At 50.3% G+C, this 17,920-nt stretch overlaps 1 protein-coding gene across 2 annotated transcripts in view; it reads right to left on the bottom strand.

Annotated features, from left to right (window-relative positions):
- Positions 1–9,597, bottom strand: part of AGPAT6 (1-acylglycerol-3-phosphate O-acyltransferase 6) — a 17,342-nt gene extending 7,745 nt beyond the window's left edge. Inside the window, exons 1-3 of one of the 2 annotated variants that reach the window (XM_010846369.1) lie at positions 8,612–9,597; positions 974–1,043; positions 542–842 (exon numbers count right to left, since the gene is read on the bottom strand). In XM_010846369.1, coding sequence (XP_010844671.1) covers positions 542–842; positions 974–1,043; positions 8,612–8,776 — 536 coding nt within the window. In that variant the 5' untranslated portion in view covers positions 8,777–9,597. Of the gene's footprint in view, positions 1–541; positions 843–973; positions 1,044–3,872; positions 4,280–8,611 lie in introns of those variants that run through there. The other variant, XM_010846370.1, reaches the window with a different exon arrangement.
- Positions 9,598–17,920: the final 8,323 nt, after the last annotated feature.

Below are 17,920 nucleotides of genomic sequence, written 5' to 3'. Positions count from 1 at the left end.
AGACAGGGTGCCACGGACTTGGTTCTCAGCCGACTGACACCCCCGCCTCAGGCACTGGGCAGCGGCCAGAAGGATAGGGCAGCCGATGGCTGGCCGTGCTGCCCTCAGGCACCTGCTGTCCTGCAGCCTCACCCTTCCCCTTGGCTTTAACCCCTGGCAAAAGCACAGCTTCTCCGTGAAGCAGCAGGAAGTAGGGTCCAAGGTGCCAGCAGCCGGCAAGGCCGCCTCAGAACAGCCTGTGCACAGAGGCTCGGGATCAATACGCCTCTGTCCTGGAGAGGAGGCTGCAGCAAAGGACCAGCCAGGCCCGGGGAGGGGCCACAAAGAACACCGGGCTCCGGTCCCTGGGCTTAGTCCGTCCAGACAAGCGATCTGTCTTTCAGAAACTCAACTATTTCTTATTTCTGTCTGCTACGCAGACAACCCAGGACCCTTCTAAAGGACAAGCACCCTTCCGAGAGCCGGACTGCCTGGCCAATGGGAGGACTCCGCCCACCACCCTCCTCTGAAGTGAGAGCACGGGGTGGGGGCCGGGCCTCACCTGAGCGGCAGCAGGAGGCAGTAGCGGATGAGTACGCCCAAGCCCCACAGCACGGTGAGCCGCAGGCTGATGTACTGGAAGTTATAATTGGTCCTGCTCAGCAGGTTCCAGGATTCCAGCTCCTCTGCCGAGAACCTCTTGGTCACCTCGTCGTCCATGATGGTCTCCATTCCTTTCCGGCAGAAATAGAAAATGTCCGAGAGCTCAAACTCGGGAGTGTTGTCCAGGGCCTTACTGCTCCCGCTCCGGCGGATTTCTTTGATCTCCTCCTCTAGTGACGTGGGGTCTTTTGCAATGATTCCTGCAAGAGAACAGTCTCATCAGGTGGTCTGCTGGGAGAAGGGCATCAGAAATGCCCAGGGCATACACCCTGCCTGCTGCAGGGAGCAGGGGTGGAGTGGAGGTCAGGGGGGCGCCGGGGCCCTGTCTTACCATTGGTGTAGGGCTTGTAAAGCTGGTGGTTCTTCTCCTTGGCTCCTCTCTCCATCCTCAAGGTAGCCCACTGCAGGGGGAACAGCAACACATAGGGTGAGCCCCTTCCCCTTTCGGGGGGCTCCTCCACTTCCAGTCTGTGACAGCCTCAAGCCCAGTCACCCCAGATCAGATTGCACCCGGGAGCAAGGGCTCTGGGGAAGCTCGGAGCCCTCTCCTCCGGGCAGACCTGTCCCTGATGACCTGGACTGAGAGCCTCGTCGCCAGCGGTCAAGAGCTGTGAACTGAGGAGCCAGGAGAGCTTGGGGCTCGCCCCCTCTGCCTCCTGGGTCACGAAGGAGCCCGCCGGCCGCCTGTCCACAGACCCCACTGGTTCCTTCATTTCTGCCAAACGACAGCTCTTCACCAACTGCTAAGCCAAGCGTCTGGGAAGGTACTGCCTACCTCCCAAGTTATTCCAAGAAGGCAACGATTTTAGCTTTTGAGTTGATAAAAGATTTAAATATTATGTATATGTGGACTGTCCATTCACCCTCTGAGTAATCTCTAACGGGAAACGCCACAATTTGACAGAAAAAGCTTGAAAGTAGCTTAGTGTTAATTAAAAAAAAAAGCGTTGAAAAAAAAAACTAGGTTCGAATCCCAAGTTTGAGAGTTCTGTATGCCTTCAGCAATTCATCCCATCACGCTGGTCTTTTTTATCCACAAAACTGGAGGAAGGTACATCAACCTCCCCTTCACGAGGACACGAGAGGCTGTGTGTGACAGACTCTGGGAAACTGCAAACCCCCAGTGCCCTCATTTTAATAAAATAACACGGACTGCAGGGAAGATTCTCTTCCCCTCGCCCTTCATCAGAACCCTTTTAAGTGCCACCTGAGAACCCGGGGCTGGGCGGCTCCTACTAGCAGCAGGGAGGGGCGAGCACCCCAGCTCCCGCCTGCCCAGCAACGGGATGGCGACGAGCAAGGACATAGAACTGCCATTCTAAAGGTGTCCTTTCAAACTTCCGTCTCCACAGTTACGCAAGAGAGAGAAGAACCCTGTCCTTCCACGATGCTGCGGAATCCATAGAGCCCAAAGCCTCTGTGAGACCCTGCTGGCAGAGCCTGAAGCGTGAGCGGGGTGGCGGAGCGAGCAGCAGAGCGTGCGCCTCATCAGCAATCTGACCGCGTGTGGAAACCTCTCAGATGCCACGGTCCAGAGAAGATGGGCCGCTTACAGAGCCACCCACGCTAAGGTCTGAGGCGGGAAAACGCACACGACCCGTCAGGTTCTTAGCCCCTGATGGATTCTGGCGCGGGGGACGTTTTTCCTAGAAGAAAATGTAAATGTAACTGCTTTAGTGCAGGAAGATGAACTCCCATCTGAGAATGCCATCTAGGGAAGAGGCGATTAAGGGGCAAGCCTGGTACAAAGACACAGCTCGACTGCCCAGAACGTCTCCATTCTGGCCCAGACTGCCTCGGTGCTGAAGCCCGAGTCAAAGAACCTCGGTGCTGACGCCTGGCTTGGACTGTAACAGGTAGGGAGCACATGCCCTCAGGCCACCGGAGCACCAGAACAGACATCTGTGAGCACCGACTTAGGTGCAAAGTTCCAGAAGGCTGTGGTTTCTGCCTTAACTGGAAAGATGCTGGTTCGGCGAGCCTGCGGCTTCTGGCTCCACGGTAAACACCCCCTGTCCTCCTGCTTTGTACTTCTAGCTTTGCTTTTCCAAACTTCGGGGACATCACAAAACGCGTCTGTGTGAAGGATGAAGTCAGCAGAGCGGGGCAGAGGGTGGGGCGGGGGCCGCCTGGGACCGGCACCCGGTGACCGCTGCTTCGCCAGGCGCAGGGACTTGGGAGGGGTGCTGGCATCAGCACCATCTGAGAATGGCACGCCTGGCTTCTCTGAGCCTCACTTTTAAGAAGTAGCGTGTGCAGATATCCAGAATGAAAGTGAGAACCCCAGGTCCAGAGCTCATTTCCCCAAAATCTCCTCTTCCTTCCCTTGATCCAACATGCCACTTGAGTCCCTGTTCAGGGTCACGTTACTTAATTATTCCCTTCTCAGCTTCTCCTGTACAGAGACTGTTAGGGACACAGACAGGCTGCCCTGTCAACCAAACCCAAGACAGCTCTCGGCAGGTCAGGCAGGCCAGACCCTTAGAAGGTGGGCGGGGTGACGGGTGCATCTTTGCTGGTTAGTCACTCTGCTGCGCTGCCGCTCAGAAGCCCAGCACCCGGGGAAGGCCAGACAGCCCCTGCAGCCTCGTCTCAGTGAGACCTCCCCTCTTCTCCAGCCGGCCCGCACCGCACCTTCCTCGACTGGACTGTGGATGCCCAAGAATCAGCCCCCAGAGAAGCCAGGCTCCCAGCACCCCACCCTCTCCCACTTCCCCGGCAGAGATAGCATCTTTTAACAAGTCTCTCTTCCATCCCTGCTTTGGCTAGAATCACTCAGTGAGCGATAGTGTCTGAATCTTTGCGACCCCGCAGACTATACAGTCCATGGGATTCTCCAGGCCAGACTATTGGAATGGGTAGCCTTTCCCTTCTTCAGAGGATCTTCCTGACCCAGCAATCGAATCAGGGTCTCCTTCATTGCAGGCGGATTCTTTACCAACTGAGCTATGAGGGAATAACTTGGTAGCTGCCATCAAATTCACAATCCTGACTTCACACCTCACGTTTCGATCACCTGCTGGTCGCGACCACGTGTCTGCACCCCTCCGCCCTCACATCTAGTGTGAGAGGGAGAGGCAAATGCACACGCCCGGACCCCACCGTGCTCCCCCCTCACCCACCCTCCTCCTGGGATACCCAAGCTGCCCATCTGTCCACCCAGTCCTTCAGCCCACCCCGGACACTTCCTCCCCAGCTGCCTGAGTCAGGCCACCACCGTCCTCTCTTACCTACACAGGTGCGACAGGTCCCACCGTGCTCCTTCCTCCCTCCAAGCCAAATGACGCACACTGGTCTCCTCCCCTGGCCTGGGCCTTCAGGGGCTTTTCAATGGCTTCTCAAAGCCTAAAGAACAGCCGGTTTTATAAGCTACCTCAGCCCCTCCAGGAACCCGATGGCTCTCCTCTCCTGAACCAGGCGCTGTCTCTAAACCAGACTGCCCCTTCTCGCCTCTACCTACTGCATTCCTAGAGCACTGCTTCCTTTGTAAATCCATTCAAATGCCAAATCTTAGATGAAACGGTACCTTCCCAACTCCTGCAATCAGAGCTCATCCCTACCCGCATATTTTAACTGGTATCACATTCTGAATCGGTTCTGTAGGCAGACATCAGTCTTTCCTACTCAACTATAGCTGCCTCAGAGGGCAGAAGCCAGAATCCACCCAGACGTGCGGGGCAGCGGAGTCTGATCAAGTGCCGTGCGGCACTTAGTAGGCAGTCAATAAGGACTGGGTTTAATTCACCAATGACCAAGGTTTCTCTTCATCAAGGTCTCCAAAACCACTTCTGAGCACCCTCCCCGCCGTAATCTCTCTCTCATCTCCTTCCGTTCGTCCTTTGAGCTACTTCCCCCCAGTCACACTGGAATCACCCTTCCCATGGGGGCAGGAAGGGGGTGCCGCTGACACACATCCCCTCTTGGACCTGTACCACGTGAAGGAGGCATACACCACGCTCCCACTCCCTGGAGGAAGCAGACTGCCAGGTCTGAGGACTTAGGTCAAGTTTCACAGTTGGTAAGAAAACCGTCAAAAGGGTCGCGCCTACCCACCACAGTGCCACTGCCTGTCCAGCCTCTCTGACCTGCTCACCTCCATCACTGGTTTCCAACCAGTTCTGCCGTGCAGCCTGATGTCAAAGCACAGGACAGCCGCCTCCTCTGACCTGGTCAATCCCTTCACATCGGGCAAAAAACTCAAGTCATTTTCCCACCCTCATATTTCTCCTTTATATACAGACTTTCTTCACTCCTTTCCCAAATCATTCTCAACTGAGTTCAAAGTCCACTTCTAGGAATTGTACCCCAAACAATATCACCACCATTGTGCTGTGTAATAAACCTGAAGCTCAAACATTAAGAAAACTAAAGCATTTCCACTCAGTGTTAACAGGACCTGCAAGCTGTCCTCCAGGAGGAAAGACACCAACTACGCATCCCTCCAGCCCCTGGGCAGGTACACCAAGGTATGCGGAGAGGTGAGCCATCATGGGAGACCAGCTGCACCGACTCGGGTCCTCCAAAAGCACGGGTGTTTATACTGTGCAGGCTACCAGACAATAGCTTGATTCATCTTTATGAAGATTATCTAGTAAAATGTGCAAAACAGCTGGCTGATAAGATTGTAAAAGAAAATGTAGACATAAAATTATATGCACAGGCTGCTAAGACTGCCATAAAATATTACCACAACCAAAAGGTAACACGAAACTATTGTTATTTGTCTGGTTATCTAGTGCTGTGGAACAGACCACCCCGTAACTCACTGGCTTAAAACACTACCACCGTTTACTCTGCTCTTGAATCTGCAAACCGCACAGGGTCTGGCATGGGCTGGTGGAGGCTGAAGGCAGGGGCTGAAACTCCATGAAGGCCCGTGGGCTCCCGAGGGTGGTGGCTGGTGCCATCAGCCTGTCATCACAGCCTCCCCAGAACTGGGAGCTAGAACTCCACATGGGGCCTGGGCTTCCTCGTGGCGTGGCGGCCGGGCTCCAGGGCAAGTCTCCAGAGTCAGATGGGAGCTGTGCTGTTGCTCCACCCTGACCTCACAGGTCACACAGAGCCAAGGCCACCATGTTCTGTAGGTTAGAAACATTCACCACGGCAGGGTCCCACTCTGGAGGAAGTCAATCAGATTCCACCTCATGATGGTAGATGTTAAGAGTCACTGGGGGAGCTTTTTTTAAATGCCCACCAAAACCAGTTAGACCAGAATTTCCAGGGGATAGTCGAGTGCTCCCAAACAAGTTATTTTTTAAATGTTCCCCAGGTGATTCAGATGCGTAGTTGGGAAGAGACCCACAAAATGAAGATGATCTCTAAGCCTCCTTCCAACTGCAAAATCACACAGAGCACCCCAGCTTATGAAGGGATGAAGATGATAAAAAAGGCAACTAAAGGTGCTGTCTTTATTAAAAGCACCCACAAGTTCAGGTGTATTTTAGATGTATACATGGATACACAGATGGATTTCCAAGATCTAAAATCAGTTTGGCCAAATCCAACTTGTATTTCACACTCCTGCTGATAAAAATGGCATTCAGTTCTTAATGTCCACCAAGATCAAATCACAGCAACAACCCTGCTCAGATGGTGAGAAAGGACCACTCTTGCAGAACCGCCTGCTGCCCCTGCTGGTGCACATCAGCCCTTCCTCAGCCACCCCTTACTTGGGCTCACAGCCAAGTGGTCGTCATCATCCAGGAAGCTCGACAGGACAGGAGCCCTGGGATACCCAGAACCCTCCGAGTGCCTGACACACACCTCCAGGAAATACAAGGTACAAACTGAGATCCTGACATCTGAAATATTGAGGTCACCAATGAGCGTGCACACACACACACACAAACACGCATACACGACTTCCATTTCCAGTAATTTTCAAGATGTGGTCAGCAGTCTCTGACGGCTCAGGAATACCTGTCCCATGGAACTTTAAAATACTGATTTGAGGAGACGTTTTCAAAATGGAATAGGGAATGTACATAGATTCTAGGTCTTCTTCACCCAAAGTGACCCAAATTTTAAGAATTTAGCTACTACAAAAGGACTCTGATCTGATTATTCCTATTTTTCTGTTTTAAAAATAAGGATTCCCGTAGGTCTATGCTTGCTTAAATAAACCTGAATAAAAGCTTGCCATGACCGTGAAGCTATCAGCTGCCTGACTAGCTCCATACCAATGCACGGTTTCCAGGAGCAAGTGGGTGTGGGCAGTTACTTGGTTCACAGGAACCCTGGGTTCTACTGAAGACTTTCTTGGACTAAAGTTCAAGAAGATTACATTTCATAATTAAGTAAAACAAATACTAATGACTGACTAGATTGCCACTTCTCAAGCTTTACTGTGCACCTGGGCTTCTTGGAGTACAGATGCTAATTAGTAGGCCTGCATTTCCAATGTCTTAGGTGACACTTGACTGCTGGTCTCAGAGCATTCTCTGAGTAGCAGACACCCCCAGAGACCATATGGAGTGCTCAGAAATCTTCGTACCAAACGCGAGTGCTCAAGTAAGTCCAAGCACACCATAGCTCACTACGGACAAGAGCCTAAAGGTGGAGAACAGCCCATCAGTGGAGGAGTGGATGAGCACGTCATAGTACAAACACACGGTGGAATATTACTCAGCCACGAAGACCAAAGTATTGACACATGTTACAAAGTTACACTGCACAAGAGCACTCACAGGAGAGCACATTTTATAGCATTTCGTTAACAGGAAATACCCAGAACAGGTAAATCCAGAGACAGACCACAGATTCACGGCTGCCAGATGCCGGGGGTTGCGGGGAGGAGACAGAAACGCAGCTGCTTAATGAACATGGGTTTCCTTCTGGACTAATGAAGAGGCCGTGGAACTTCACAGAGTGGCAGTCATACAACCCTGTGACTACGGGAAACGCCGATGAACTGTTCCCTTTAAAATGGTTAATTTTCTGTAGTGTCAATTTCACCTCAATTTTTTAAACGTGAAAAAGTTATATTCTTACACAAACATTAAATATCGAAACACAAGATTCAATAATATATGTAGAAATATTTTTTGCTCTAATGGAGCATTTCATCTGGCTCACTTCATCTTTCTGAATCACTATTTCTTCACTGATAAAATCTGTCGTTGATAAGACACCCTGGTCCACTGCAGAACTACAGAGAACCAAAGGACAGCAAGTGAAAGTATTCTGAACTATAAGATACTACCTGAACAAATACACCTGCAGTCTTTTCACTATTACGAGTGCATTTCCCCAATCACACATGGTCTCAGCCGTGGAAAAGAATAGCTGAAGATCTGGGGACTACTGAAAACAGATACTGCTCATCAATTACCAAACCTCTGAAGAGATGTTGAAAAGCTCACAGCACAGACCAGCTTCCAGGAAATACCACTTCTTGACCATTTCCTTAACCCCATGACCAGTTCTGTTCAGCGGTCTAACTACTTAGGTTCTGACATATGTTGGGAAATATTCTTCTTCTCCTCTGTCTTAAAGAAACTAGCACAATTCTTCAAATGCCCTTTTCTGTGACTTCTTCTTGCCTCACGTCTAAAAACCTATTTAAGATAAATGTTTGAAACAGAAAAGAGACCCTCCCATACTTATCAGTGAGGGAAAACGCTAGCAGCAGCTCTGACTTTCAGCATCTGTTACATAATCACAGGCGGCGTCCTGCAGTGACTGCTTCTAAGTCCCTCCTTTTGAAACATACAGGCCAGGTGTGGTCCCTCTGCTCAGACGGACCAAACATGCCAGTACCTGAGCTCAAAGGAAAAGACTGCTGCGGCTTCACAAGCTCATGTTAGTTATCCTTTCTGCTCAAAATGCCACTTCCTTCGAACTCTACCAACACTCTCCACATCCCTCTGAGAGCTCACAATCAACCAGACACAAACAACTCTTGTTTTTTTTTTTGGCTAACGGCACTTCTCTCCTTGGGGAAGCAACCATTTGTAGATAGCATACTCACCGCAAAGATCTTTAACAGAGTTTTCATGTAGAGCTTTCGGATACCAAAGGAGACTCCGAAAACGGCGGGGACGATGATGAAAACCAGGAGGAGGGTGAAGAGGACCGTCAGGGAGATGCCCAGGAGGCTGACAATCAGGCTGTCGAAAGGCAGCAGCAGGAACATGGTGGGGATGCAGGCCAGGCCAGCGCCCTCCTCCCCGAGAACAAAGCTGGCCTCAGATGGTCCTCTCCGTCAGCACCGGGCTGGGGAGGGCCAACTCCATTCCCAAGTTCGCATCCCTCGACGGCTGGAACGGAGACTGGGCAGAGGGTGAGAGCTGAAGGCCCCCGAGGGCCTCCCTGGAGGAGACAGGCTGCAGGCAGACGGGGCGGGCTCAGTCTTCAGGCCAGGTGGGGCAGCCCAGCCAGTGGGTGGCCCGGGCGCACTCTGGGCTCTGTTCCGCTGGCACTGCTTCCAGAAGTTTCCCTGTATCTCCTGCCCAAGAGCATTTAGCAGATAAATCTGTCCTGAAGGTCTGTCATTGCCAGAAGTACCAAGAAGAGTTCAACATGCTGCCAGAAAAAGCCTGATAACTCCAGAGGTGGGTGTGGGGAGGTTCGACTCGCTGGCACTTCCCACAGAAGTCTTGTGAACGTGAATAAGTGGAAATTAAATAACTGTTTTCCTTAAAACTCCTTCATAAGCTGAAAACTGTGTTCACATCTGGCCCCATCCTTCCTCTGGGGGCTCCTGGCACACCGCTCCTGGGACCATCCGCCCTGGAGAGCTACAGGCCTTGCCAGGGGCACAGAGGCACTGGCAGGGAATGGCTCATACTGCCCGCGGGGAGTGTGATCCCAGGCACGCCTGGCATTGGGCTCCTCTGGATGCTCCTCCCTCAGGCCCTCTTCTCGGCGGTGACCTGGGGTCTTGGCAGGAAGTTGCTTACATGCTGCTGAAGCTGGAGGAGGAGACAGAAACACCGTCAGGCATGCGACACAAACGGCACCGAGGGGAGGGCGCCCTGCGCTCGGGGGTGGGGGCCGAGGGCCAGGGCCAGCTCCTCTCATCCCCAAGGTCGAGGGGACCAGGCAGCGCACACAGGCAGCACATGCGGGCGTGGACGAAAACCGCAGGCGTTTCATCCAGGTTTCAACCCCGCTGGTGTAAGTACCGCTGGAGCCACTCACACTTTTCTAATAGGAAACACCCGCGTGTCTGGGCTCAGCAGATGCAAACCATTACATGTAGTGGTTTGTCCACCACTACATGGACATACAGGATCCCACCACGCAGCACAGGGAACCATATGCAGTGTCCTGATAAAACGATAATGGAAAAGAATATGAAAAAGAATGTATGTATATGCTTAAACTGAGTCACTCTGCTGCACAGCACAAACTAACCCAACACCATAGATCAAGTATACTTCAATTAAAAAAAAAATCATTAGAGACCTCAAATTTAAAAAATGAATTAAGGAAAATACATGGACACAAGACACCTTTCAAGAGATAAAGAGGGCACACTCCAAGGAGAAGATGGGCCTCCTCACTGTCCCCCACTGCCTGGAGCTCTGGGCCGCAGAAGCAGCCCCAACGTTAGGACACTCCGGATGCTTCCTGAGACGTTCCCCCACACCCTGGGACACCGTTAGGGATCGCTCCTGCCCCAGCCACCCAGGCAGCAGGAGGGCCCGCGCTGAACACTGCTTTCTGTCTTATTTCCTGGCTCGACACGTCCTGGGACAGTGCTGCCTCCGCACCAACGGAGCTCCCTTCCTGTAGACAGGTGCACAGTTCTCAGCTGTAAGAATGCTCCGTGAGTCAGTTAACAGCTCTCTCCTGAGGGTGGACACCAATGTTTCTACCCTTCTGTTGTTATAAACAATACAATGAACCTGTCTATGTGATTCAGCATACAAAATGCACGTGCAAATATATTTTCAGGATAACCTCCTAGAGATGGAATTGCAGGGGAAAAGGAAATCTAGGTATAACGGAAAAAAATAACTCGTTTTTATTTCCCCTGATTTACTGACAAAAAGTTGGCTTAAAGCTCAACATTCAGAAAACAAAGATCATGGCATCCGGTCCCATCACTTCATGGGAAATAGATGGGGAAACAGTGGGAACAGTGTCAGACTTTATTTTTTCTGGGGCTCCAAAATCACTGCAGATGGTGACTGCAGCCATGAGATTAAAAGACGCTTACTCCTTGGAAGGAAAGTTATGACCAACCTAGATAGCATATTCAAAAGCAGAGACATTACTTTGCCAACAAAGGTTCATCTAGTCAAGGCTATGGTTTTTCCATAGCCTTGGTCACGTATGGATGTGAGAGTTGGACTGTGAAGAAAGCTGAGCGCCGAAGAATTGATGCTTTTGAACTGTGGTGTTGGAGAAGACTCTTGAGAGTCCCGTGAACTGCAAGGAGATCCAACCAGTCCATCCTAAAGGAGACCAGTCCTGGGTGTTCATTGGAAGGACTGATGCTGAAGCTGAAACTCCAGTACTTTGGCCATCTCATGCAGAGTTGACTCACTGGAAAAGACCCTGATGCTGGGAGAGATTGGGGACAGGAGACGAAGGGGACGACAGAGGATGAGATCGCTGGATGGCATCACCAACTCGATGGACATGAGTTTGGGTAAACTCTGGGAGTTGGTGATGCTGACAGGGAGGCCTGGTGTGCTGCGATTCATGGGGTCGCAAAGAGTTGGACACGACTGAGTGACTGAACTGAACTGACAAAACCGACACATTAACACTGAGCAACTCTGCGGAGCCAAAGCAGGATTTGATATGGCAGCCCACTCCAGTACTCTCGCCTGGAAAATCCCATGGATGGAGGAGTCTTGTAGGCTGCAGTCCATGGGGTTGCTAAGAGTCGGACACGACTGAGCGACTTCGCTTTCACTTTTCACTTTTATGCATTGGAGAAGGCAATGGCAACCCACTCCAGTGTTCTTGCCAGGAGAATCCCAGGGACGGGGGAGCCTGGTGGGCTGCCGTCTATGGGGTCACACAGAGTTGGACACGACTGAAGTGACTTAGCAGCAGCAGCAGAGTGTTAGTCAGAGAGTCACCTTTTCTGTGTATGTGGTGAGACCATGTAAGATCTACCCTCTCAACAACTTTCAACTGTAATCACTATCCCAGAACTTTCTCATTTCATAAAACTGTAAGTATTTACGCTTTGCCCGACATTTCCCCATTTGTCTTACCCCTTGGTCCCTGGTAACCACCATTCTTCTGTTTCTGCAAGTGCATATGTTCTGAACGCCACATTTATGTGAGAATATACCTTATCTGTCTTCCACTTCTGACTTGGGAAATACAGGGGTTTTTTTGCTGCACTGTGTGGCTTGTGGGATCTGAGTTCCCTGAAAGGGCATCGACCCCTGTGGCCCCTGTGGTAGAAGTGCTGAGTTCTAACCCCTGGACCACCAGGGAATTCCCAGAAGCACAGTTTAGTTTTACAAGATACCGTCACATTTTCTTGGTAGATAACTCCTCCAGCCTTTCTGGCCACTTTTTTTTTTTTAAGATTTATTATTCTGTTTCTGGTTTTGGCCAAGCTGGTGTTGGTTGACGTGCTCCGGCTCCCTCTGGCTGCGGTGAGCAGCGGCGGCTTCCCTTGCTGTGAGCACGGCTCCAGGCGCACGGGCTTCACTAGCGCCTGGCTCGAGGGCTCTGTGCCCAGGCTCAGGAGCTGTGGCGCACGGGCTTAGTTGCTCTGCAGCAGGTGCGACCTTCCCGGTCCGGGGATCAAACCTGTGTCCCCTGTATGGGCAGGCGGATTCTTAACCACTAGACCACCAGGGACGCTCCGTCCATTCTTTTATTAGAAAGGCTGTTTACATTAGGGTTCACTCTTGGGGTTGTACATGCTAAGGGTTTTGGCAAATGTACAGTGTACAGTGCTAGGTACCCATCATTATAGTAGCGTACAGAATATCTTCTGCTCTAAAAATCCTCTGGGCTCTGATTTTTCATCCCTCCCTGCCCTCAACCCCTGGAAATCACCGATCTTTTCACTGTCTCCAGTTAGATTTTTTCCCAGAATGTCACCTAATTGGAACCTTACAGGATGTAGCCTTCTTGGCTTTTCACTTAATACAGTCCCTTGTTCCAAATGTGGGAGCATCCTCTCACTTTTCTCTGGCAAACATTTCTGTCCTCACACCAATCTCCTTCTGGCTTGGTTCCAGTACATTTAAAAGTTCAAGCAAGGGGACAAGTGCACAGGGGCCTGACTTCACTGTGAGTCCTGCCCACTGCAGTACAGAGTTCAAAGGCCTTTCTCATGTTACTTCACAACCTGTCAATATGTACTCTCCATTTTACCAGTTAGGGAACTCAGCGGGGGAGACCCGGACCCCATTCCCTGACCCCTAACTGCTCCCGCCACGTCCCACAGCCCTGGCAGGGAAACTAAGACAGTGAAAAGATCGGTGATTTCCAGCTGTTTCAGGGGCAGTGGTCCTCCACTTCCGCTTCCACATGGTCATCGCTAACGCTTATGCAACACCACCAAGACGGACACTGAGCTCACACAGTAAGCACCTTCCACGGGCCGTCCTCACCGAACTCCCGCCGCGCCCTACGGTGGCGTTACTGTCAGCCCTGCTGTGGACAGGTGAGGGAAAGAGGCGGAGAGGGGGAGCTGCCTGGGGCTGCACGGCTGCAGCCAGCGGAGGAGGCACGTGGACAAGCGCGCCCATTTCCCAGCCCCGCTCTGTAACCCCCAGGACCTCCTCTCTCTCAAACACCCTGAGCTACGCCAACACTTCCTCCATGCTGGGCCAGTTGCGTAGAACTTCTTGTGACCAGGGAGAAACCACAAGACAAATCTGCATTCCTGTAGCAGAATTTGGTGTTCTCAGAATCCAAGATACAAACCTGTTTGCCTATTTCTATAAACTGGTCAAGCTGTTGGTACACGCCAGATTTCTAACAGTGTCCCAAAGGACATTCAGGAAGTTAGATCTATTTCTGAGACTAAAATCAAGTCAATCTGCTGAGTCACTGTATTCCTTAAACCTGTCAAATTCCAGCCTAATCCCAGGGCCGCATCTCTATCCAACTCCCCAACCCCTGTGCCAGGGGATAGCTGCTGTCACATAAGCCACGATCACCTTGACGTCCATGGGCCCAAGGTGACAGACAGCAGGGTGACTTTGATTTCCCAAGTCAGAGCTTAGATCTCTTTACTCTGGACCACAACCAACTGAGAATTCCCAAGGTTATTCTGGGTTCATGTCCTCAAAACATGAAAGTAAACACATTTAGCAATAAACTAATTACTTCACCTAGTTCAGAAGTGGGCACACCAGGTCCCTGGGCCAAATCTGAGGCAGTTTTGATAAGGTTCATGACCTAGGAACAGTGTTTACATCTTTATTGACAGTCCTAAGAAAAAGGATAATGTGACAAGACCACAGCCTGCAAAGCCTCAGCTATCTACTAGGCGACCCTTCACAGCAGCAGCCTGCAGACCCCTGACCCCAGAGCTCCTTCCTCCCCTCAGAGGCAGTGAACTGTCCCGCTGTCCCTAGCCCCCTACCCAGACTCCACCCCAGAGTACCAGACTCCAGAACACAGAACAGCAACTAGCCAAACAAGTTCTGTGGCCAACACCGAACAATCCTCCTGTGGATTCTTAGAAGTATGGACGAGGTAAGAAAGCTGTGGGTATCAAACGGGCCCCCAAACATGTTGCTGGATCCCGGAGCCGCCATTACACCCAGAGGTGCTGGTGCCTTAAGGCCCCTCAACACGGACTCCAGTCTCTGGAAGTACAGCAAACTGTTCACATCAGAACTATCACACCAGTTGCTAGATAAATGTTCTTGTAGGAAAGGCAACAGAACTGCAACTCCTTGACAGGAAGCAGCGGAAGTCATCAGCTCAAAGCAATAGTTACTTTCTCTTCACCTCCCCCACTTTCAGCCAAATCCAGAGTCACTTGGACCAACGTTCCCCCAGGAGTCCAGCCAGTCCAAGGAAACCCTAAGAACGAAGTTCTGAGCCTTTCGGGAGGGAAGGTGGTCTCATCACAGGAAGCTGATGGTCCACCTCTAAGCTAATGAGACTCTTCAACCCCGGGGTGCAAACCAGAGCCCCCAAAAGGGACACTTCTCAGTTCTCAGGGTGACTAGCTCAGGGCACATACCCCATGCCCCACACCACGTTAGGTATGAAAGCATGTTGTGGTAAACACACACACCTACACGCACATTTTCCACAAAAAGGCACACACACAGCCATCACTTCACACTTCGATGACTGTCAACAAGAAGAAAGTTGTGGGTGGAGACAAGGGACCTCTCATACACTGCTGGTGAGAATGTAAGCTGCTGTGTCCACTGTGGAAAACAGTATAGTTCTTCCTCAAAAAACTATAAACAGAATTACCATACGATCCAGCAATCTCACTCTTGGGCATATATCCAAAGAAAACAAAAAACAGTAATTCAAAAAGATTATGCACTGCAATGGTCCCGGCTGCATTATTTGCAATAGCCAAGATACAGAAGGAACCTAAGTGTCCACCAACAGATGAACGCATAAAGATGCTGTGGGGGATGCACACAATGGAACACCATTCAGCCGTAAAAAGGTGAAACGCTGCTATCTGCAGCAATGTGGATGGACCTGGAGGGCGTTATGCCAAGTGAAAGGTCAGTCAGAGACAGACTAGAGAGTGTACCAAAGAGGAGCGACTCACAGATAGAGAGCAAGCCAGTGGTTACCAGTGGGGAGAGGGAAGGCGTAACAAAAGGGTAAGTGATTAAGAGGTATGAAGTATTGGGTATACAATAAGCTACAAGGGTATCCTATTCAACATTGATGATACAGTCAATATTCTATAATACTAATAACTCTAAATGGAGTATAACCTTTAAAAATTATGAATCCCTATATGGTTCACTTGTACCTTATATAATATTATACACCAACTATACTTCAATTTATATATATGTTAAAAAAAAAAAAAAGAGTTCTGGAAGAGAAAATAACAGGGATCTTACAAATTTAAATTGAGGCTTCTAAACCAATTCTGACTGGATCACCAGGCATGTGCATGCTGAGTTGCTTCGGTTGTGTCTGATCCTCTGGATCCTATGGACTACAGCCCGCCAAGCTCCTCTGTTGCTGGGATTCTCCGGGCAATACTGGAGTGGGCTGCCATTTCCTTCTCTGGGGGATCTTCCTGACCCAGGGATGAACACGCCTCTTGCGCTGGCAGGCAGGTTCTGTACCACTAGCGCCACCTGGGAAGCCCAGGCAGGGACTACTAGACTCCCAGCTGCAGGAACTGCTTTTCTGTCAGCTCTCCATAGCTCTGTGACACACCCTACACCTCAGGAGGCCACACCTGCTGCTGAGGAAGACGTCAAACACCCATTCAGAAACAAGACAGGCCTCTGTATGAAAGATAAGTGCTTAGGCGACACAGTGTATTTTTAAAGCATACTAAGCACAACGTCTATTGCATGTTAGATCTCAATAAATGGTACCTATGATCACTTCATTATGATCAGAGGACACCCTGGGTGCTGTCCACAATACTAAGTACCAAACTTTAAGAGGCTGGATGGGGAGGAAGGCATTTCAAAGCATGTCACAAAATCCACAGACCACAAGCTACTACACGGTGCCTAGCAAGCACTAAGAGCCTAGACAAAGGTCAGCTGTCAAGAAACGAGAATGAAAACCACAGTGAGGCAGCAAAAAAAGTTTCTGATAACCCATCCTATTGGCAAAAAAAGAAAAGACCCTCAAATACTACTGACTGGCATGCACAAGGATACAACCTCTACACAGAACAATTCGGTAATCACCGTCAGAATTTAAATTACATATAACCTTAGGTCCAGCAACTCTACTTCTAAAAACTTTTACTAAACATAAACTGGAGCAGTAGTTCTCAACTTGGGGCAACTGATTCTACCCACCTTGGGACCATTTGGTAATGTCTGCAGACAGGAATCAAAAAAAACACATTAGGATTTGAATCCTAACTTGATCACTTTACTAGTTTGAGTGTGCGTGCATATGTGTGTGCTCTGCTCTTCAGTCAAGTCTGACTCTTTTGCAACCCCGTGGACTACAGCCCACCAGGCTGCTCTGTCCCTGGGATTCCCCAGGCAAGAAGACTGGAGTGGGCTGCCATTTCCTCCTCCAGGGGATCTTCCCAACCCAGGGATCGAACTCATCTTCTGTACTGGCAGGCAGATTCTTTACCACTCACCCCGCTGGGAAGCCCAGTCTGTTATTTTGAGTAAATAACTTAAACGTCTTTAAGCTTCTGTTCAACAACACCTGCCAAAAAAACCCGTTCACTTTCACAGTGCCTAGAACAAGGGAAATGTTCAAAACACATCATTACTACTATGCTAGGTTCCTGTTACTACAGAGAAGGGGCTCTGGAAGGTGTTTCCCAAGCCATGACGTAACACTAAGGAGAAATCTGCTTTCGACACCACTGCTGCAGGAAGGCGTTTACAACCCCAAAGATGGCTAGAGCAAGCCATGACTTTATTAGTCAATTACCGAGAACTCTAATCCAAGCTCTTCTAATGGCTTAAATTATCAAGCCTTGGAAGAGTTAAGTGATTGAGACGAGCCGCAAAGCTGCCCGTAAGAGAGGCAGGACTACATCTCAGATCTGGGTCCTCCTCTAGGGGTCTTTCTGTGCCCTGGGCTCTATTTTGCTCTGGGCAGGTATCCACTTTTCCGAGTTTACTCAGTCAGGTCACAGACCAGCAAATGCCCCCATTTTGATGTGATGGTAAATAAAGGCATGCACACAGAGGAACTATACACTGGGGTGAATCTGCTGTCGAGTGTGTCAGAGGAGTGGAGTGTAAGAAACTTGCTTGAGTAGGATGCTGCTGCTCAGGAGGAAAGGTGTAAACACATTTCCAAGGAGATGGGCAGCCCAGAGCTGCTGGGTGAAGCAAACCTGAGCTGCTGAAAATCCAGGGATACGCTTACAGCCGACAGCAATCCTGAATAAAAACAGATGGTCCGAGACAAAGCCAGGATATGTCAGGCTCAAGGATGATTCAACTTACTGGGAAGACGACAGGAATATGGTCAGCTTCAGGGCCACTGTCTTAACTGAGATCGACCTCAGTTAAGGCCTAAATACTTTCTCCTTGCCCAGAAAGGCCTCACGTGAGTTGGATCTGGGTAATAAGTAACATGGAACCAAGTTCAACATAAAGCAACATCACCAGAAAAGAAAAAAAAGGACAAAGATACGGGACACACCGCTATTCTGGAGTCATCAGGTGAAGAAAGGACAATTTGATTT

The sequence above is a fragment of the Bison bison genome, unplaced genomic scaffold (assembly GCF_000754665.1).
Source record: "Bison bison bison isolate TAMUID 2011002044 unplaced genomic scaffold, Bison_UMD1.0 scf7180017864236, whole genome shotgun sequence".
NCBI lineage: Eukaryota > Metazoa > Chordata > Mammalia > Artiodactyla > Bovidae > Bison > Bison bison.
This window is presented reverse-complemented; position numbering and strand designations above follow the sequence as displayed.